The sequence below is a fragment of the Neomonachus schauinslandi genome, chromosome 6 (assembly GCF_002201575.2).
Source record: "Neomonachus schauinslandi chromosome 6, ASM220157v2, whole genome shotgun sequence".
NCBI classification, from domain to species: domain Eukaryota; kingdom Metazoa; phylum Chordata; class Mammalia; order Carnivora; family Phocidae; genus Neomonachus; species Neomonachus schauinslandi.
In genome coordinates, this window is record NC_058408.1 from 93,016,110 (window position 1) to 93,039,567 (window position 23,458).

The 23,458-nt window shown below is 38.8% G+C and overlaps 1 protein-coding gene across 2 annotated transcripts in view; it reads left to right on the forward strand.

The window, feature by feature from the left end:
* The window catches only part of REEP3 (receptor accessory protein 3), a 98,302-nt gene extending 76,855 nt beyond the window's left edge, over nt 1-21,447 (forward strand). Inside the window, exons 6-8 of one of the 2 annotated variants that reach the window (XM_021699495.2) lie at nt 7,985-8,132; nt 16,975-17,129; nt 18,036-21,447. In XM_021699495.2, the coding sequence (XP_021555170.1) occupies nt 7,985-8,132; nt 16,975-17,129; nt 18,036-18,092 (360 nt within the window). In that variant the 3' untranslated portion in view covers nt 18,093-21,447. The remainder of the gene's footprint in view (nt 1-7,984; nt 8,133-16,974; nt 17,130-18,035) is intronic. The other variant, XM_021699496.2, reaches the window with a different exon arrangement.
* Nucleotides 21,448-23,458: the final 2,011 nt, after the last annotated feature.

The following is a 23,458-nucleotide window of genomic DNA, read 5'->3' on the forward strand; positions in this document are numbered from 1 at the left end:
CGGGGCTCGATCCCAGGACCCTGGGATCATGACCTGAGCCGAAGGCAGATGCTTAACGACTGAGCCAACCAGGCGCCCCTCCTCCTCACTTTAACACTTAAAATATCATTTCTAGTCCTGCTATTCTGTGAGACACCTTCCTACATACCATGACCATTTCATGGGATATTTATTTTACTTGGACATACGGTTACTACTTCCAAACCCTCTATGTGGGGAATCAGAAATCCCCACTGTATTATCTTATCCTCATTCTATCCTCTTCTATTTTTATTTTCTCCTTTGCTGTGATCAGTGTTTAGCATCCTGTGTATTTGTTCAACATCGATTTGTTTAATGCCTACTATATGGCAGGTGCTGGGCATGCAGCCGTGGGCAAGATAGACACAGTCCCTACTCTGACAGGCTGCTCTCTAGCTAAGTGTCTGTTTTCATTAACTGAAAATTGTATCTCATCTTGGGTTGCTAAGAGCTTTCCCCCTGCCCTCCCATTATTAAAATAAGCATTAGCTCACAGAAATGCTTTCCTTCAGAAAGGCTTTAAAAGCATTTCTTCTTTGTGATTCATTGTTTGTTTTTATCTGTATATTTAGCATCATAAAACCACCTCCCCACTTCAAAGGCTGGAAATAGAGAACATAAGAATCATCTAAGTTACCACTGCAAATCAGACACATGTCCCATAATTTGAATTCATTTTGCAACTTTCCCTTCTCGTTTGTGATGTGGCGGTCCTTTTGTTATCAAGATCACTGTGTGTGGGGCGCCTGGGTGGCTCAGTTGGTTGGGCGACTGCCTTCGGCTCAGGTCATGGTCCCGGGGTCCTGGGATCGAGTCCCGCATCGGGCTCCCTGCTCTGCGGGGAGCCTGCTTCTCCCTCTCCCACTCCCCCTGCTTGTGTTCCCTCTCTCGCTGTGTCTCTCTCTGTCAAATAAATAAATAAAATCTTTAAAAAAAAAAAAAAGATCACTGTGTGTGAGGTAGCCCTTGCTATCCTCAGCATGAACACAGTGTATGTTGGCTTCAGCCATCCTGGATTTTATTCATTAGAAATGGTCATTAAATATGCTGAACATACCATTATGTTAACACTATTTGCCTCAAGTTGTACTGTGCCTATTTTCGTGTAAGTGAAATTAGTTTCATCTCTGGAGATGTCAAAGAAAGGCACTGTGATGGAAGAAATCACTGAACCAGACACTTATACTAATGAGTAAATTGAAACTGAAATAGGAAATAGGTCAAGTTTAAGGAGAAACTTCAAGAAAGCCAATAGTAAGTCTTGAGAATTAATTTAAGATTTTTACAACCTATAGTTTGTTAAAAATATCTTTCAGGCTAAAAATGATTGGACTCTTGGTTGTGACCTTTAAAGATCGGTAATACCCCTGACTAGGATTCCCAGGTTGAACCACCTGAGCATGTTAAAGATGAAAATAGGAATCTAATCAGAACATTTATTACACCGTAAAGCAATTTTCTGAAAATGTTACTCAGTTCTATGACCTCATTACCAGGCATCTGTTCGCAAGGTCAGTGTACAAGTTTATTTTGGCTGAGCAAAGCATAAACATATGAAGGACCTTCAAGGATTTTGCTGAGGATGTTCAACATTCCATAGCTTTCACATGAGAAATGCAGGTGGCTTTTTAAGATGAGCAACACAGATAAAAGAGGAAGAAAAGTACTCTTAGTCATATTAACCATCTCGGAATTTTCTCTGGCAGCCTTTTCTTGGTGAATGCAGATACTGTTTAAAAAAAAAAAAAAAAAATCAATTATCACAGAAATTAGAGCCTTACAGGTAAAATTGCTAAAATCTAATAGACTATAAATGACGATAATATAAACTATAAATGACGATGATTAGGTCAAAATCCTGACATCTTGCTGTCTGCTTTAATAGCTTTCTGTTTGTAAAAGGATTTGAGGATATACAGCTGCTTTGTATCATGCATTTGTCCAGACAATGGAAAGAAGGGTCATACTACTTTCCCTACAATCTAAGGAAGCAGAATGTTATAATGGATATTTATTAATAGTCTAGTTACCTGCATTTTCTGGCCCGATTCTGCCCTCATTAGTCATGAGATTTTGGGCAGACCATCTGCACTGATATCTCTAAGTATTAATTTTCTCACCTATAAATCAAAGAAATTGATATAAGCACCTGATTTCTAAAACCTCTTATAGCTCTGAAACAGTGGTTGGTCCTCACTGGGAGGGGATTTTTGCCCCCAAGGCAACATTTGGCAACATCTGGAGACATTTTGGGTCATCACAGCTGACAGCGAGGGGCACTGCTGTTTATGTCTAGGGGCTAGAAGTCAGGAATGCTGCGTAACATCCTATGATCCACAACAATTACCCAGCCCAAAACAGCGATAGTGCTGAGACTGAGAAAGCTTAATCTAAAAAAGTATAAGTCAGAAAAGGTAAAAGGATATATGAATATGTATAGACAGTGTTGGTGTGGTGGGTTACAAATGATTTTATTTTCTTCTTCATATTTTCCTCTGTTTACAAATGTCCTTTGATAAATATATATTGCTTTAATCTTAAAACCACTAAAATATATTATTCACTTAATACAAATGCAGTCAGTTCCATTCTAGGCTTAATCAGATTAATTCTCAAATGTCCTTAGAGGAAAAGGAGATTTCCCTAAAAACTTGAAACTAACCTTATCTGCATTTTAATGTAATATGTCAAAGATCAACAAGAAATAGAGCTTAATGGCTATTCATTATTGACCAGTATAGTAAGAATTATTCTGTAGGAGATTGGTTGTAAGATTACAAAGACTACTGATTATGTTTCTAAGTTCCTTTTTTTTTTTAAGATTTATTTTTATTTGAGAGAGAGAAAGAGCATTCCGGGGGAGGGGGGGATTTTCAAGTAGACTCCCCACTGAGCACAGAGCCCCGACTCGGTGCTCCAAATCCCAGAACCCTGAGATCATGACCTGAGCCAAAATCAACAGTCGGAGGCTTAACGGACTGAGCCACCTAGACACCCCTGTTTTTAAACTCTTAATTAAAAATATGAAGAGAATAGGTTGAAAGCTTTTTGTTTTTCAAGATTTTATATATTTATTTGAGAGAAAGAGATAGCGATAGAGTGAGCACAAGCAGGGAGGAGAGGGAGAAGCAGACTCCCCGCTGAGCATGGAGCCCGGCCTGGGGCTCAGTTCCAGGACCCAGAGATCATGACCTGAGCCAAAGGCAGACACTTAACTGACTGAGCCACCCAGGAACCCCAGTTGAATGTTTTATCCTAAAATGCTGATAAGCATGGTAAATTCCCCTTATTTAACACAAAATATAATAATTTTAACATAGTGTTTAACCAGGAAATGAAGTATTTAAACAAAGGCAGAATTCTTTGAGAGTAACAGAGTTAGAATTAGTCATACATACAAGGTCCCTTTTCTCAGCTGAAGAATCTTTCCCAGAGCATGAATGTGTTAGATCTGAACCCAAGGGCCCAACCCAGTCAGCTCCTACAAGTGTTCCCATTTTAAATGGATGTCTGGGCCTATCCAAATTCAAACCCTAAGAATTTTGAGTCACCTGAAGGGTTTAGGACACTCCTGCTACTGAGGATCAGTTTTAATGTAAAATATTCTGCAAAATAGTTCTTAATTACTTTGATTTTTGTGTTCTCATCTTAATCTTTCTGTTATTTTCTCTTTGATTTTTAGGATCAATTTTAACATAAGCAGTGTACATACAATTCTGTAGAGAATGGGATCTAAAATCTGGAATATTGACTTACCTTGTAGATGGGAACTCCCTTCCTCCTTATTGACTAATGACCAAAAGTGCCGTTTCCACACATCTTTTCCTCTTCAAACTAGAACCTTTCTGCGTTTTTCTTGTACTTTTGGCTTAATATTATATAAACCAAATAGAAGAAAATAAATAAAGCATTATTAATTTAAGCAAAACCTCAATACATTTTAGCATTGTTACTGACAAGTGACTATAATGCCCTATTTGTGCCCTCAAAATAGAGAAACAGTGTTTCTTTTGATTATGGGAGTAGGGGATTGGATACAGGAGAAATGAGCAGGAAATAGATCAGAAATTCTTACAGTGCACACATTACAATTAAAACTTCACTGTAAAAATAGAAAATGTTCACTTGGAGAGTTGTAGCCAGACATTGGAAGACATGAAAGGAAATCAGGATCTCATCCAGTTTATAATAAACAGTATCCAAATCTAAAAAAACAAAAACTTCACTATACCATCTATCTATAATTTACCATCTATCTGTAATTCTAATTTTGTAATATTGAAAAAATTGTTGAGAAAAAGAATAAAATCACCCATCCCATCTGCCTCAACATCATACTGTTTTCATTTTTGCATAGTCTCCCTGTCTGCTTAAACCATACTACATACTTGTAACCATATTGTGGATATGATTTAGAATTCTGAGGTCAGCGGCGGGGGGTTTCCACTTAACATTTTATTTTAAACATAATTTCTTTGTTAATGGGTTTTTTGTGCTGAAGATATAAAAATTGGAGGGAATAGGTCTGCCTTTAAATGTGATTATTTTATAATTACACTTCTTTAAAGTGGTCACATTGGTCACTTTAAAGTGGTTACAGACTTGGGGCGCCTGGGTGACTCAGTCGTTAAGCGTCTGCCTTCGGCTCAGGTCATGATCCCAGGGTCCTGGGATCGAGCCCCGCATCGGTCTGCCTACTCTGTGGGAAGCCTGCTTCTCCCTCTCCCACTCCCCCTGCTTGTGTTCCCTCTCTCGCTGCGTCTCTCTCTGTCAAATAAATAAATAAAATCTTTAAAACAATAAAAAAAATAAAGTGGTTACAGACTTAGAATTTATGTAATGTTTTTGAGGTTCACAATACTGTATTAATTCTCTCTTCCCACATTCGTTCTATTCTGGGCCCATAAGAAAATATACAGTGGAAAACCCAATTTTTTGAGGCAGTAATGGCTGTTGAAGTGTTGGGAGTCCTCAAAGAGTGTACACATCCCCTTCTCGCTGTTCCCTACAGTACTTGGCCTTCCTTGAACCCTTGAGGATATTGATAATATTCCATTAAAATCCAGATACCTCAGGGTTGGTCAGTGCTCACCTTTAATCAACCTGAAGCAAACCCCTGGTGGATGGTGTGGTCTACCTGTGTGAACCCATGACCACACCTGCAGTTCCCTGCCCAGCCTCTGCTTCTGCAGTCCAGTGTCTATGGAGAACTCTCCAGCAGTCAAGAGCAATGAAAAAGAAGAGGCATCAAAAGAACATTTAGTTTACTTATTATATGCTCACTATCAGGGCCATACCAGTCAGTAAACTAGGAGAATGGAAGAAGCCTAAAATTAGTCACTCTCCTTTAGTTTCTGAAATGCCTTCTCTGTAGACAGGGTATACACAGCACAACAGTAGAACTGACAAGAATGTGTGAGTTCATTTGTGAGGTATGCTCTAAGTAATTTGTGGATCATACTCGTTAAAGATACCAAAGTTTGTAGATGATACAGTGCTAGATTGATTCAGTGGCAGTTTGACTTATTTGCATTCTGAGATGTTCCTTCTTGAGTGGGAGGGTTTGGCAGTCACAGCCCACCTTGGAAATTGCACCTGAGTCTGGTAGCAGGCATCACAGATGTGTATGCCAGTTGTCATCTGTTTGGCAGAAGGTAAAAAGTCAAGAATTGCTGGGAGGGGGCCCAGAAATACAAAGGTGGGATAAAGAGAATGACCGTTCTGAGAAAACAAAGGGTCTGTTTCAGATGTGCGCTGGTCACTTCCTTCTAGTGCATCTCTGATGTCTTCTGTCCCCTATATCTTTAAAATGATATCTGATTAAGAGGAAGAAAGTATAATGGATTAAACCATGACAAGAATGTTTAAAGACAGGGGCTCCTGGGTGGCTCAGTCGTTAAGCATCTGCCTTCGGCTCAGGTCATGATCTCAGGGTCCTGGGATCGAGTCCCACATCGGGCTCCCTGCTCCACGGGAAGCCTGCTTCTCCCTCTCCCATTCCTCCTGCTTGTGTTCCCTCTCTTGATGTGTCTCTCTCTGTCAAATAAATAAATAAAATCTTTAAAAAAAAAAAAAGAATGTATAAAGACATGTGGAACCCAATTATTTTTATTGAGAATATAGACCCTTTAACAGTTTCTTTTCACAGTTTAAAAAAATGCAGACATACAGAGCCTAAGTGGGGTATAGAAATGGCATTTGGTTTTAACATAATATGATATCACTAACTCAGAGTAGCTGAATCAAGATCTTTTTCCAGCATAAAATACAGTAAAGTCTAAATGTTTATAGTGCCTCAGGTTTTGAAATCTAGAAACTGAGAGCTGCACCATTAGGGATGAGTTTCTACAGTACAATTCTAACTAGAGGCAATCATAAATTCACACGTGTGAGAAGAAATAATAGTAAAAAAACCTTTAGAAGAATATTTTTAAAACAGAAGAAATGAGTCATCTGTATGCTATGCAAATTTTTTAAGTCAGTAATTTAGAAATTAATTTTTCCTTTATATTTGGGGAAAAAATGTAGTTAGGTCTGTAAAGTTCAGAAATGTCCCTTTCAGAGCTGGGCAGTGATGAAAACTATTGAATTTTCTGCAGTGTTGGAAATGTTCTCTGTCTGTGCTATCCAAACAGTCGCTACTTGCCACATGTGGCTAGTGAGCATTGAAATGTGCAATTGAAGAACTAAATTGTTAATTTTAGTTAATTTAAATTTAAATACCCACATGTGCCCAGTGTCTATCATATTGTTAAGGCTTTAAAATGACTTAAAGTCAGGGGTGCCTGGGTGGCTCAGTCCGTTAAGCGTCTGACTTCTGCTCAGGTCATGATCCCAGGTCTTGGGATTGTCCCGCATCAGGCCCGCGCTCAGCAGGAATCTGCTTCTCCCTCTGCCTCTGCCCTTTCCCCTGCTCGTTCTCTCTCTCTCTCAAATAAATAAAATCTTTAAAATAAATAAATAAATGAATAGACTTAAAGTCAAATTGCATAGTAGTAGATATGCCTTGCCACATAGTGAATTCATTAACTAAATATCATTTTGTGATTCTTTGGCTTTTAATTTTTTATTTTTTTAAATTTTTTTGTACCTTGTACTAAGTGGAGTCATTACCACTCCTGACTTAGCTTATCTTTAAAACAGTATGTCTTTGGGGTGCCTGGGTGGTTCAGTCCGTTAAGCTACCAGTTCTTTGTTTCAGCTCAGGTCATGATCTCAGGCTTGTGAGATCGAGTCCCGCATCTGGCTCTGTGCTCAGCAGGGAGTCTGCTTGAGATTCCGTCCCCCTCCCTCTCCCTCTGCCCCTCCGCCCCCACACACGCTCTTTCTCTCTCTCTCAAATAAAATAATAAAATCTAAAAAAAAAAATTTAAACAGTATGTCTTTTACCTTAAAAACTTCTAAATTGGGCACATGGGTGTCTCAGTTAAGCAACTGCCTTCGGCTCAGGTCATGATCCCGGGGTCCTGGGATCGAGTTCCACATCGGGTTCCCCCTGCTTGTGCTCTCTCTCTCTGTCAAATAAATAAATAAAATATTAAAAAAATTTTTTTAAAAATTAAAAACTTCTAAATCATAAGCCCCAAAGTGCCAGTTTTAGGAGAGAGCAAAATACGGATGCTGTCTGCTCAGAGGGTATGCTCGTCATACGTTTCTTTTTTTTTTCACATTTAAAACAAATTACAAAGCTGAAATGTTTGGGAGTGCAATATACTGATGTCTAGAACTTACTTTAAAAGTGGGTTGATGGATGGATAGATGGTAGATGTGTGGTAAAGAAAATAAAGCAAACTATGAACAATCTAGGGCTGTTCACTGTGCTATTCTTTCAACTTTTCTGAAAGTTTCATAAAATCAGTCAGCCTCATGATAAAATGTTGGGAGAAATTTAAATGTAAGCATATGAAATATTTTAAAGTCTTTTTTTTTTTTTTCTCGGATCTATCACTTCTCTGTTAAATAGAGCCAAGGAGCAATAACCGAACGTTTACGAAGTTTTAGTATGCATGATCTAACAGCTATCCAAGGCGATGAGCCTGTGGGACAAAGACCATTCCAACCTCTACAAGAAACAAAAAAGAAAAGTAAATCAGTCTCCGGTGAATCAGCAGGTGTGCTTGTTTGTTTTGATATATTTTTCTTTCACAATTGGAATTTTGAGTCCAGGTGGGTACTAAAATAATACATGGTAACTCTGAATTTGAGTAGACACAATTTACGCTGATGTTTGTGAATTTACACTTAACTGGAGTTGTCTTTCTCTCAGTTTTCTCTAAAGTTAATGCTTGCCTTTTGTTGACTCTAGAGATCATCGAACTAAGAAAGTAACAGTATCCTCTTGTGCCATCATGAGTTTTTAGAAGCCTTCGGTGTGGCCACGCCCACTCCCCACCCTGGCACGAGTGATTAGTCCTCTTTCAACTCAAACTGTGTAGTGACATCTAAGGAGTCACTCTTTACTATTTTTTTTTTTTAAACACTCTTTACTGTAAATGCCGTGAACAAATAAGGATAATTGACTCAGAAGATAAAACGTTTGAAGTGGGTGACAAAGGATGACTCCGTTTGTAAATAGGATTACTGCAATGGGAAATGTTGGAATAACATATTCTCGTTCAAGAACTAACTTGTAGGTATTTCTAATGTAAATTAGGAGCATGGCAGAGGTGATATGTTCTAAACTTCTAAAACTTCAACAAATTATTCTGATCTTAGAAATATACACATAGGGGTGCCTGGGTGGCTAAGTCGGTTTAAGCGTCTGCCTTCAACTCAGGTCATGATCCCAGGGTCCTGGGATCGAGCCCCACGTCGGGCTCCCTGCTCAGTAGGAGCCTGCTTCTCCCTCTGCTCCCGGCTTATGCTTTCTCTCGCTATCTCTGTCACTATCTGTCTCTCTCTCAAATAAATAAATAAAATCTTAAAAAATTATATATACACATAAATAAAAAGACATCACTCCTTAGTCATTTTACCACATGTAAGAAAGTTTTAGTTTAAGGCTCAGCTAAAAATTAAGATCTTCACGACATTTCTTATTAATATATTGTTAAGTCCAGGGCGCCTGGGTGGCTCAGTCGGTTAAGCGGCTGCCTTCGGCTCAGGTCATGATCCCAGCGTCCTGGGATCGAGTCCCGCTTCTCCCGAGCCTGCTTCTCCCTCTCCCTCTGCCTACTTGTGTTCTCTCTCTATCTCTCTGTCAAATAAATAAATAAAATCTTTAAAAATATATATATATATTGTTAAGTCCATAAGATACAAGGCTATTCAATGTTTTTTTTTAAGTAGTTTTCTTTTGAGGGAGGTTAAAAATCGTCCTTTATATTGAAACCAATTTGAGAAGTAAAATAACAGTTCCTTCCTATATAGAAAAAATAGTGAACTTTCTTCTGAGTTCTCTCTAGAATGAATAACTTTACAAAGTGGGTGGCTGCTACATAAGAGGTAGTAATTAAGCATTGGCCATTGATTAAGGTAGTAATGTCTTTAAGAATGAGAACCACTGAACTTTGAACCATTATCCTCAATACATTAACAGTGTAAAAGTAGTTTCCAATATAGGCATTTTCTTAATACACATTTAAAAATTAGGTATACTGGTTTTGATTATGGGGTCTACTGTATATATTTTGCTGGATTTAGACCAGTTATCTGCGTCCTTTATCAGCGGTTTATTAATAATTATACTTTAGAATTGGCTAAGAATGATATTCTGATATTTAAATGAAAAGATGATTATAAATATGAAAATCCATAGCTATCTTTATGATATTCATCTATTAAACTTAAAATGATGTGACTATTTTAAGATAGTAAGGTGCTATTTAGTTCTTCTGTTAAATTTTAAGCCGTGAAAATTAAAATAACTTAAGATTAGAGAGATATGAAGTAAGTAGTAGCAGTACAAAAAAAGGGACTCGTTCAGTTATGAAATTAAAATTTTAATATGCATTACTTTGCCCAAGTTCCAAGTTTCTTACAGAATGGTATATATTCTGAGCTTTTCTTCCCTAAGGAAGAAATTTAACAAAAACATTCTCTCTTAAAAATATTTTTAAAAAGTAGTAAGGTTCCAGGACAGGAATAGTTGAAGAGAAGATAATTATAGATAGTCTATGTAAACACAAGTCCAGATATACATGGAAGTTTATCAAATGAGGATGATGCCCTTCAGGTCGCTGGGGGAAAGGCAGAATTAAATAAGGGTGTCAGAATAATTGCTAGACTTAGAAGATGGGGTAGGGAATGAAGTTACACTAACTCTGTCTCAAGCCCTTCATCAAAATACCTAAAAGGTTAAGACGTACAAGTAAGACACTGAACAGTGGGACATTCCTGACTATATATTTATACCGTTAGGATATGCCGGACTTCTTAAGCATGACATCAAAACCAGAAGACATAAACGAAAAACTTGAGAGATTTTTCTATATAAAAAAAATGTATAAAGGGCGCCTGGGTGGCTCAGTTGGTTAAGCGACTGCCTTCGGCTCAGGTCAGGATCCTGGAATCCCGGGATCGAGTCCCGCATCAGGCTCCCTGCTCAGCGGGGAGTCTGCTTCTCCCTCTGACCCTCCCCCATCTCAAGCTCTCTCTCTCTCTCTCATTCTCTCTCTCAAATAAATAAATAAAATCTTTAAAAAAAAAAAAAGTATAACATATAAGGGGGAAATATTCCACGCCATAAGAAAACAAACTAGAAGAAATATTCTCATCTGATACAGGCAAAGGGCTCAGATTTTAACCAAACAAAGAATTCTTGCAAGCCAATTATTGTTAAATCTACCAAAGAATACAGCTGACCAATTAATACATGAAAAAGACACTCAGCCTCACAAAGAAACAGTAAATTAAAATGGTAATCATAGTAATTTTTGCTCACCAGATTGGCAAAAGAATTTTCTTAATTAGCACTGTTCTGTGTTGGTAACTATTCTAGTACTCTATTTCTGTATAACGAACTACAAACAGTGGCCTTAAAAAAAGTCACAGTCATTTTATTTTACTCCTGAATCTGGGGGCGACTGGGCTCAGGCAGGCAGTTCCTGCTCAGGGTCTTAATGTAGGCACAGGGAGACAGCACCTAGGGCTGGAGTCATAATGTCAAAGGCTTCTTCACTCACACGGCCGGTATGTTAGCTGTGAAGAGTCACACAGCAGATGGCTCAAAGAGGCGAGGCCTCTCTGGCCTCTCCTTCCCTACGTCTCTCTACGTGCTCTCTCAGAGCTCTGGGGCTTCTTACCTGGCAGCTAAAAGCTCCCACAGCCAGTCTTCCAAGAGAACTGGCAGGAATCAGACAGCATCACTTCTGCCTTAGGGCAATCTATTGAGACAGGTACCTATACACATCCTCCAGATTTAAGGGAAGAGGAGGGGCACCTGGCTGGCTCAGTTGGTGGTGTATGCAACTCTTGATCTCGGTCGGGATTGTGAGTTCAAGCCCCATGTTGGATGTAAAGATGACCTTTAAAAAGATGTAAAAAAAAAAGAGATCTAAGGGAGGAGGAGAAAAGTGTCAGAATTTGTGGACATGTTCTAAAATCACCACAGCAAGCATGTTGGGAAACAAACACTCTCACTTTTTAAGAGATTTAAGTGGAATAATCCTTTTTTATGACAATCTGGCAATAATTATCAAAATTTATTCCCTTTAACTTAAGCAAAAAACTTCTAGGACTATATCATAGAGAAATAATCAGACAAGTGTTCAAAGAAGTATGTACAAGAACGTTCATCTCATTGCTTATAGTAACAAAATACTGGAACAAACCAAATGCCTAAGAAAAACGGTTAAGCAGAAGCGTGGTTTATTAGCCATGAAAATTCATACTGTCAGTCCATACTTGCTGACATGAAAACATATCCAGATCATGGGGAAATAATAACAATAAAACAATATGTGTGTTATGCTGTAGAGACACAATAAATAGATGAAATGCATTAATATATTTGAATTTTCAAATGTGTATACATAGGGAAGAGTCTGGAAGGGTATTGCTAAATTATCAACAGTGTTCAGTTCTGAATATGGGACTTAAGTGATTTTTTTTTTAATCAACCTATTTTCAAAATCAGAAAGAACAGTACTCTTCTTTTTGAAAAATAAGGTACTCATTTTTTTATGTCATGAATTATTTTTTATTTCATTTACTTCCAGAATTCCTCAAGAAAAAATAGTAAGTTTTTCAGTGTGGTAATTGCATCCACATTGCAAAGTGTTTACTGCTTCATGTGATCAATACATTTACTTCAGGTGCTCTGCTTGTTCCCACAAGCAAACTCAAATATCTGGAAATTTGAATCCAGTTTGAAAACTCATCATGGCCTGCTGTGAGTGGTTTGAGGTTAAGTGGTCAAGAGAAGTCCTACTTTGATGAAGTGATTTAAGTCTGCATGTTGTCACTATGGCAAAAAGAGCTCCCTCCAAATGCTTCTTTGTAAGAAAATAGATGCCTTGAACATGATGTTCACATTCCTTGAAAGGACACCACATTGTGATAAGTGGAAATATTTTTTCTGCAAAGATACTGCTGCTCCCATATCAGTTAAAAGTGGCCCAATATTCTGTTTCAATACCAGTAAATAAAAGAAATAAAGCATATATTTTTTGTTTTGCTTTAGGTGCTTTACATATTTATTTAATCCTTAAGATGACTTAAGATGAATCCTTAAGTATTTCATCTTTATTTTTTATTTTTTTTTAAGATTTTATTTATTTATTTTGACAGAGCGAGAGCACAAGCAGGGCGAGTGGCAGGCAGAGGGAAAGGGAGAAGCAGGCTTCCCGCTGAGCAGGGAGCCCGATGTGGGGCTCGGTCCCAGGACCTTGGGATCATGACCTGAGCCGAAGGCAGATGCTCAACCGACTGAGCCACCCAGGCGCCCCTAATTTTTTGGATGATTAAACAGTCATAAGGAGATTAAAATACCTTTCAGGGGCTAACTACATAGTCAATAACAGAAATGAGGTATCCAAGGTTCTCTTTTTCATTTATAAAAAGGCTACACTTCGTGGTACGGTTGGGCTGGAACTAGGAATTCCAGTAATTTGAGCAGGTAGCAACCTTAGCGATGCTTTAGTCAAAGATGGCGGACGGGTGTCCTGCCTGCTGCCTGCTCCCGTGCTCACGGTGGCAGCCATTGCTGAAGGACCGTGGCACCTTCCCACGCTGGCTCACAGGCCCCCTCAACATAACGCCCCGCACAGCTCGACTGGGTCAGAGTTGGCATTCATCCTCTCGTCTGTGTCACCCCCTTACCGTACGAGAAAACAGGCCTGCAGAGAGGCAAGACTCACTCTGGGTCACACGGCTCATAGGTGGTCGAGTACTCCCGTGTCCTAACATAGGTCCAGGCCTCCTTCCAGGTCAAACTTGCTGTGATTCCACACTTAGATTCATATGTAGAAACGGCTTAAAGCGGTGGGTAGCTAAGTACTGGATTAATGTTGGCTTTTATTATTACTATAAGGGGGGAAACTTAAACTATACCAACTCTAAGATGGAGGAGCTGTGTGAATCCCGGGTCCGTTTCCTAAAGTGGAGACAGCGCCCAGGGTCACACAGGCTCCTCAGCCTTGGGTCCCCAGTCACTGCTCCTCAGGAATCTGCGTGCGAGGGCTCTGTCCAGTGTAGATCAGTGATGTAAAGCAGTCGACCTGAGCACCACTTTGAATGGCGGCAGCGGCTGCACTTGGCCCGGGCCTGGCAGTCCCGTGAAGCACTCAGCCCACTCGCCGAGGGCCTGCTCCGGGATGGCACCCAGATCTGGGCTTCCCTCATCGCCTCGGTTCTCCCTTCTGCCCCCAACACTGCTGAGTCCTTGGACAGCTTGGATTAACATTGCCACCACTCACAGCAGAATGTTCATACGTACTCATTTCTCGGTTCTGAAGTGGAATAGAAGATGCATGTTTTAGTGAAGGTACTTGACTTGACTCCTCTTTTTGATGCACAGTTTGGTTGAATAAATTGCTAAGTTGAACTTGTCAATTTCATCTTCTAATAGATTCCCGATTTGGCTACTGTCTCTGTCTTTGCTCCCTAGACCCCCATCATTTCTGACCTGCCATACTGCAGTTAACCTCCCTGCTTCCAGCCTTCACCCACTTCTGATTCATTCCCCAAAGTGCATTCCAAAAAAGATTCAAAAAGAATCTTTGAAAGACCCCAGATGTAATCATGTCACCCTTCTGCTTGAAATGCTTCAGTGGCCCCCACATTGCTCTCTGATGAAGTCCAAACTCAGTAGCATGTGGTGTATTAGCTCCCCTGCCTTGTTCTCCCACTTCATCATGTGCTAGCTATAGTCATGAGCCTTCAGAGGTTAGCCGCCACCTCCTGCAAGAAGTCCTCTCTCACAGCCTACTTTCCCCCACCCCCGGGCTGAGTTAATTATCTCACTGTGGGCTCCCATAGTACCTCATCCTTATCTTCGATTTATAGCATCTGTTGCAGTAATGACAATTCAAGTCTGGTTTCCCTATTGGACTGTTTCTTTATGTAAAAAATGACAGTTGTGTCTTTTTCATCATTGTATCCCCCATAATTTAGCACACTGCCAAACACACAGAATCTTTCGAATATTTGCAGAATAATGAATCAATCCATCACTTTCTCTGAAACCATAATTAGAAAATTAACAAGATTTGTTACCTGAAATTAGGAAACAAAGAAAGTAAGATATATATATATAATCCTCTTTTGAATGAAGTTCCAATTCCTAATCATATTCATAAAGTGAGGAGTGATTAAAATAGCAAGGACCATGTTTGTTGACCTGTAGTCTTATGCTTCATCTGTGACCTTAGATAACTTTCTGGTCACAGTTGCTTCCTTTCTGACTCTTTCCTTGATTCCTCATTCTGCGTTTTACCTTAGTTTTATTGGGGTCGAGAATATTGTGGAAGCAACAGCGATAGAGAAAAATCTAGAATTGACAACCTAAAAACAATTTTTTTCTGGCTTATTTTCCCCAATTATAAAAATAATACAATTTTTTAATTAATAAAATTGGGCAAATTTAAAAAAAAAAAAATTTAAAATCACCTAAAAGCCCACTTTCAAGAGATCTAATGGTTTCATTGTTTTTCCTCTGCTTCAGTATGTACATTTTTTTTCCACTTACTACTGTATCAGGAGCTTCCTGCCAGGACCACTGACCCAGTCCCTCTCCGGGCCACGCTCACCTTCTCGCAGCAAACAGTGCGGCTCCCCCCTGCCCTAGCCCCCGGCAGGGGCTCTCTCCTACCTAGAACACAATTCCTTGGACTGAGGCAGGAGAACAAAACATCTTGGCCTAAATTATGACAGATTCTACTCCCAAATCCTTCCAATTTTTAGCCTGGAAGCCTGGCAGCAGAAAATTGTACTTGCATAATATGCAATTAAAGGTGTGTATCTTATTATGAGACCGAGAAGCTTATTAACAACTCTTCATGGTTTGTTTCGTGAGTCTCAAGTTATTCATGGCCTGGGAGAGCAGATTTAATAAACGTTTAGTCAGTATGTCTTTCTTCACGTGCAAGGAGTCCATCCCTTGCCCCCTCCTGAACCTGGGAAAACTCCTTTCTTCCTCACCTGAGGATTTAGATATTTATGCTCCTTATCCTTATTAAAGGAAAATTTGAAACCTAATAGGGCCGTGTAACCTAACCTCACCCTCGTCTTTATAACTGACTGCTTTTTTTTTTTTTAAAGATTTTATTTATTTATTTGACAGAGAAAGACACAGTGAGAGAGGGAACACAAGCAGGGGGAGTAGAAGAGGGAGAAGCAGGTTTCCTGCAGAGCAGGGAGCCCGATGCGGGGCTCGATCCCAGGACCCTGGGATCATGACCTGAGCCGAAGGCAGACGCTTAACGACTGAGCCACCCAGGCACCCCATAACTGACTGCTTTTCTAGCACTCTGGTTTGCTATAGACTTGGGCCCCTGTGTTGCTCCATCCAGGCGGGGGCTCTCAAAAATGCAGGCCCTGCACCAGGGCATCAACATCACCTAGGGACTTGTTAGAGATGTAGATTCTCAGCTCCACCCTCGGCCCAGCAGTCTTTGTTTTAGCAAGTTCTCCAGGTGACTCTTAATGTGTGCTAATCAGTCTTTACTAATAAAGTCTACCAAGCTTGAGAACCACGGCTTCAGGAATGGGACCGTTCTTGTCTGAATCGCAGCGTCGGAATGCTGTCAGACTTCCTGACAGTAACCAGCCTGACTACCTGGATGTTTGCAGATTGGCCAATGTTAAGTCTTCTGGAGCTACACGGAGCAGCCTGGTGGCACACCCACACGGCCTCGTGCTGCCTTCCTGAGGCTGGTTCTTTTCTTTGACTAACATCTGTCATCGCAGCCCGTGGTGTTTCTAATTACTGTAGGCCATCCAGCTGGGTTGTATCTCAGCAGCTGCAACAGTGTTGGCTTAACATCTCCATCACCTGCCCCCGGTGAACTTAACTCGCCCAAAGTGCCAGCCCCTTTGGGTATTATTTGACTCCTTAAATTCACCCTCCCGTTCCCACTCTCGACAAAAGTTTTGACGCATGGTGGGCGGAAACCCTTCGTTTCTCATTAAAGTCAAAGGCACAAATGACAAACACAATAAAACACAAAATTGCGTAGATTGTTTAGAGTTCACGAAGAGATCTGTCTCAATATATACCTGCTTATACTCTTTGAGTTTCGAACAAGATGTTACCTACTCAAAAATAAATTATTTTGAATTGTTCTGAAAAACACATAGTAAAAATAGGAGTGGTCGGGGGCAACTTCCTGGAAGCAATGAATGATGAGCTTGATCTAGAATAGTGTGCAGGGCAGAGACTGATGACAAAGGAAAGGGAGCACATTCCAGATGAGGAAGGGAGAGGAGTGAGGGGGCGAATGCAAACCAGGCAGAGAAGTGCACTCAGAGCACTGTCCTTTCACCAAAACATGCTGGTTTTGACCGCTCGTTTAGGTTATGGAACTCCACTGAAAGACGGAGATGAGAAAACTGATGAAGAAGCGGAGGGGCCATATTCAGATGATGAGATGTTAACACACAAAGGGCTTCGAAGATCGCAAAGCATGAAATCTGTGAAAACCGTGAAAGGCCGCAAAGAGGTTAGTCAGGTACAGAGTTGTCTTCCTAATGATTCCTATTCCTTTCCCTGCTGCATTATCACTCAGGATACTGACGATCCATAAGGGAAGAACAGAGGGGGAGATCAGCAGTTACATTTAAAATTCTTTATTCAGATTGGATATATTAGGATCTCTGGAAATTTACAAAATGGTAAATCCCTGCTTCCCCTGTGAGTAGAAAATGGTATTCTCCTAGAGCAAGTCATACGGTGGTCACGAGCACCCCAGTGTCAGCCCTACACGTAAGCAAAGAGAGCAACTAACAAAAGTAACTACATAGTTCTGCTTCGAACCAACCCTGTATGAGGATTAAATAGAAGTTTATCCATAATAATATATTGTCTTTGTGTCCAGAAAGCAGTGGAGGAATCCAGTCTGTCTATGGCCTCCGATCATCGGGAACCATTGGCGTACCAGGCAGAGCAGAACTGACAACAGTTAATGTTTTTGTTATTAGCGATAATAGCCTGCAGCATATATCCAACAGAGTACCAGCTCCGTGTTTGAGTATGTCAGCAGCAGTGTCTTCTGAGTTTGGAAGCACACTTCTAGGATAACTGATGCTTTATATTAGAAAAGTCAAAAAATTAGGGGCGCCTGGGTGGCTCAGTTGGTTAAGCGACTGCCTTCGGCTCAGGTCATGATCCTGGAGTCCCGGGATCGAGTCCCGCATCGGGCTCCCTGCTCGGCGAGGAGCCTGCTTCTCCCTCTTACCCTCCCCCCTCTCATGTACTCTCTCTCTCTCTCATTCTCGCTCTCTCAAATAAATAAATAAATCTTTAAAAAAAAAAAAGAAAAGTCAAAAAATTATTACTGTGATTATGAACTATTCAGTTCTATCTAAGTTCAAAAGTAATCATCTGATTTGTAATAATGACACGTTTCTCTCTTCAGGTACGGTATGGATCACTAAAATACAAAGTGAAGAAGAGACCACAGGTGTATTTTTAGTCATCTGCACTTCAAGAATCCCAAGACAAATTACACTAACACGTTGACTTTTTTGCTAACATTATTCATTCAGGACTTACACATTAAAATAATACTTTAAATTGTGGCGGTGATAGGGTTTATTTTCATCAATTTAAATAGCTTTTATTTCTTTCACCATTACTTCCATGTCCAGAATACGAAAGGTAGTTATGCAGAGCTTATTTATGTATATGTATATATATCTCAGAAATAATAGAAAATTGTGTTACCTGTTTTCAAATTCCTCAACAACACTGAGTGCCTGGGATATTAAGATGAAACACAAACCCACAGTATACTTGAGTCTTTTTACGGTTTAAGATACATCAGCCTTTGTGCTATTGTATTTGTGTTTACTTCTGTTTATATTCTATCTATCACATGAGGATAGTAATTAAATAGGCCTCTGATCCAGCAGTGATAGGACAAGGGTATAATGTAAGATAACAGCATGTTTTATATATCCTTTAAATTTTTACTTTTTTAATACTTTCTGGTTTTTCCATCATCGACTGAAAGTTTTCGAAACAAGTGTTTGAAAGCCTGGTCTCCACATAGCACTTTTTATTCCTGACTAGTTTTGCACACTTGAAAATTGTTTACTTATTTGCGACTGTACATTTAAGTTTTATTGACACTATCTTTATTGTTATTTGTCACATCCCGACATGTCACATTTATGCCTTGAATTTCATCATCTCTTTTCCTGTGGGTTTCATTTGTTAAATTCATTAGATTCTAATAATATGAAAATACAGCTCATTGTTCAACTTTAACTCTTTTTAACTCTCTGTAGGTGAGAAGCTGTTTTAAACATCAACCAGTTTTCCATACATCATAGTTGAACTTAGCATGTTCTGTTAACACTGGTTACATTTTCAGCATTTAAATAGAGTAGTTTTTGTGAAACAGGGTCATGAAGTTACCCAACAGTTGGTCCATTCACAAGCCTAGCACTGATATGTGCTGCTGATTTATAAATCTATATTGACTAGAATCATTTAAATCTCCCATCTTCTGGCTGAGTTCTTTCCCTGAAGATAGGTGCCAATGCAAAATACAGATGTTAATCTTACATACTAGGAGTTACTAGAATAGATATTAGAAAAATATTTTTTTAATCCAGGAGATTTTGAATTACAGAACATGGAGGCTTTTTTAGGTGGCATTGATAACTATGCATTCTGAAGTCTCTATTTCTGGTGGTTGTTTTAATGATCCATAGTCAAATTTGTACAGTTAATTCAGATAATTTACTTTAACTGTTCTGTTTGTCAAAAAGAAAAAGCAGTGAGCGAGATTTGTGAGATCGTTGACTTCTCTACCTTTTTAAGAAATGAAACCAGCTGGCAATGTATATTCAGGACCTCCTCAGAGTGTTGGCAGAGAACAGAATGTTTATTTAAGAGTACCTTAGTTTAATTAATACATTGCTCTTGATACAAGTCTCAAAACATTTTCTGGACTATCTCACATTCTTGATATATAACATCAAGAAAAAATTCGCTCAACTTCTTTTCTCCAAAAGTTTAATTCTATGAATATCTTCATCTACTTTACCTTGACTAATTTGTAGCCTTTGAGTTTCGAGAAAAACTCTTTGTGTTCAAAATTCCTAGGGATTCTGATTATAAATGCTTGAAATATTGCAAAACTCCTTGGAAGGGAGTTTTATTTATATTTCCTCGTACCAGACTTATTAATACAAATGCTACACCGTATATGTCTTTCCTGCCTAAAGGCAGTGTCATCTCAAGTAGCCTGACCAAGTCACGTAAGTGACTCTATCTAAAAACATTACCTGTGCGGGCTGTTCTGCTCCATTTTATCTTTTCTAAGTCTGATCTGAGTATTAAACCTATTCCTTAATTATAGTAAACTCATAAATACTGTTCTAAATTGGAGGCATTATTTATCCCTCTCCACAAATAAGACAGCACAAGTCGCATGTCCTTCTCCACACGGTGCTTCCTCTGGTCTGTTTCTACTGTTACACGCAGTGGATGTCACTTTGCTGTTCCATCATTCCTTTCTCTCCTTTCCTTACATTTCTGACATTTTGCTGCTTTTCTCTTGTGTGTGTTTTAGCATGCCCTTTCCTTGGAACTTTGTGTGATAAGCTTATAAATCTTTGTCTCTTTTAAGGTGGAACAGGTCAGTTTTTGTTTCTCTGCTTTTGAGTCCACTGCTTTTAAAAGAGGTAAATTTCTCTCTCGACCACAGTGCCTTGTTTTCCCAATGCCACCATTTGGTGAAGGGGCATGAGATGCTGCGCAAGCCTATTTAAGGCGATATAATGGTAGCTGTTAAAATTTATGCAGAAATTGTAGCCGGTGTTTTATTTTATTATATATTCATTCAGCTTGTGCATTAATATTAACTGTTCCCCGAGTTTGTTTGGAAGTGACAGTTGATCTATTCTTTAGTTTACCGTGTTTTTTCTGGGATAAAAAAACGAGCCAGAAGTAAGTCTTATTGCTAAGTAATTAATTATGTAAACCCATGTAGGTCCCGCACAAGATTCCCTCCACACAGTTCACTCTATGTATGTGGATTTGGCTAGAAAGTGGTAACTGCCAGCATTACTGATTATAAATACTTGACTACACAGATTGATGGAACAAAATTATTAAAGTGTTTTCAGGGAATTGAATCCATATGTCACCACCAAAGATTCATACAGTGTTATAAAATACGTAAATATTCCAAATCTCTGTAAAACACTGGTTAGATAAATATGTCTTCTTTCATTTCCTTTTTTGATAACATAGTTTGAGCTTCTGTAAAACTTGAACTTTTGTGTTAAAAATAATCCAGTGCTATTTCCTATTAAATATGAGTAATTTGTATGTTTAATTGGAATGGACTAAATTTTTATTTTGGTTTTCTTTTATCAGGAAAATTAAAGAGTTAATATGTATCGACAAGCAATTTCCTACATGTTCCTATAGGCCGATTCATTTGCAAAGCAAATCATTAGGCAATTTTGAGATCATTGTTACTGTGGTATGCAGTGTATATTTCTTAGTAAACATCATGTAAGAGTAAAACTTTCCAAAAGAAAAATACAGCTTTTTCCTCTAAATGGTTAAAGATTTAATCTTCTAGTAGTATTCTACAGATTTGTTGTATATTAACGTTTTAAAAATTGACCATGAATTAACATTTTCTCCTCTAACACCTCTTAAATCTGTGTACTTTCATAGTTCAGAGAAAGCTGTTTTGTAATTTTTTAAACTCTTTGTAAAGGCTCTCTTGAGGCCTAGTATGGGGGTAATTTTACAAATGTGTTTTTTGAAAACTTTAATATAAAATAAACTCATTTTATTAGTGACAGCTTGTATTGTTTTTGTGTGTCAGAGGTCAGAGTACCTATGTTGGGTTCCATAAATTTATATTATTTATTATGGAGTATGTATATAGTATTATGTACATATTACATAATAGATAATATATCCACACATTTAAGATTCCAAATCACAGAGCAAATTATTAAAAAATCATATACATTCTGTAATGGTCATAGAATTACAAAAGAAACACTGAATTGTTAAATTCAGATGTTGGAATGGGAAGATATAAAAAAAAATTAGTACAGAAACCCTAGCCATCAATTTGTATTGGTTAGCTGTCTCAGACATAAAATATAACACAAAATTCAGTTTTATGTTTCCTGGGAATGTTCTGGGGTTCCATCTGTTTTAAAGTCAGACGTCTGTCTGCCTCACATTTAAGCTTTAGAGAGAAATCCTATGTTTAAAAAAGTTTTTTGTGTTACTTCATTATGCTATATAATGTGTTAAAGTATTTCCAAATGGAGTTATGTTTTCATCTTTATTAGGAGGTATATCCTTGTGATGATCCAAAGAAGTTAGAAACTTAAATAAAAATTCAAAAGGACACAATGGTTATATGAATTGCAGCATTTTCTGCAGTGTTTTATTCTCCCTTTAAGTGGTTCACTGTTCTTAAGAAAGAGATTCATGGAACAAAAATCATGTCAGAGACCAATCCATTGTTCCGTGGAAAACATTCCCTCCCTTTTACCTCTCCATCAGTATTCTAGCCTTGAAACACTCCCCTTAGGGTCTGGTTTTGGTAGTGTTTTTCAAATTGCTTTTTATAAGATAATGCTTTGAACTGAAATTTTAAAGCACAAGATTGATAACTGTCTATGCGTGTAGGATACGAAAAGACTGCTGGGCAGGAAAATCGCCAAGCTTAGCCTTAGTTTATCTGGCAAGCCCAGATTAAAGGCAAAAGAGAAGGAAAATAGGGTATTTTGGCCTTGTGTGCAAATCAGAGTAGCATCAATCATTTTCATGTAGAAATACTCCTTGAGTGCCTGCTGTTTAGAGCAACAATGCCTGGATCCAAGTGGGACAGCATAACAAAAAGCAATAATTCTTGCTTTTTAAAAAAAACCAAAATGTTTGGATTATTTGAGGAGGATTTATGCTGGGATTTCTTCTAGGTTATCGAATAATTCATTTGGTTTCTCTCAGAGCAGGTTTTTTGTTTGCTTATTTGTTTGGGTTTTCATCCTTGGTTCCTTCTTTTCCTTACTTCTTACATCCAATACAGTCCTAAGCGCTTTTGACTCTGTCCAAAATACACAGGCAGACTGCGGAGAAATTGCCAGCTGGGTTCCAGACCACTGCAATGAAGCAGGTATCGCAATAAAGCAAGGCAGATGAATGTGTTAGACATACATTTACCTTCTACTGTAGTCATTAAATGTACAACAGCATTATGTCTAAAAAAACAATGTACATGCTTTAATTAAAAAAACATTGCTTAGGGTGCCTGGGTGGCTCAGTTGGTTGGGCGACTGCCTTCGGCTCAGGTCATGATCCTGGAGTCCCTGGATCGAGTCCCGCGTCGGGCTCCCTGCTCGGCGGGGAGTCTGCTTCTCCCTCTGACCCTCACCCCTCTCATGCTCTCTCTCTCATTCTCTCTCTCAAATGAATAAATAAAATCTTTAAAAAAAAAAAAAACATTGCTTAGTTGAATCACAGATCTGTACCTCTGAAACAAATAATACATTATATGTTAAGAAAAAAAAAAAAGATAGCAGGAGGGGAAGGATGAAGGGGGGGAAATCGGAGGGGGAGACGAACCATGAGAGACGATGGACTCTGAAAAACAAACTGAGGGTTCTAGAGGGGAGGGGGATGGGAGGATGGGTTAGCCTGGTGATGGGTATTGAGGAGGGCACGTTCTGCATGGAGCACTGGGTGTTATGCACAAACAATGAATCGAACACTACATCAAAAACTAATGATGTAATGTATGGTGATTAACATAACAATAAAAAATTTTAAAAAACATCACTTAAAAATGCT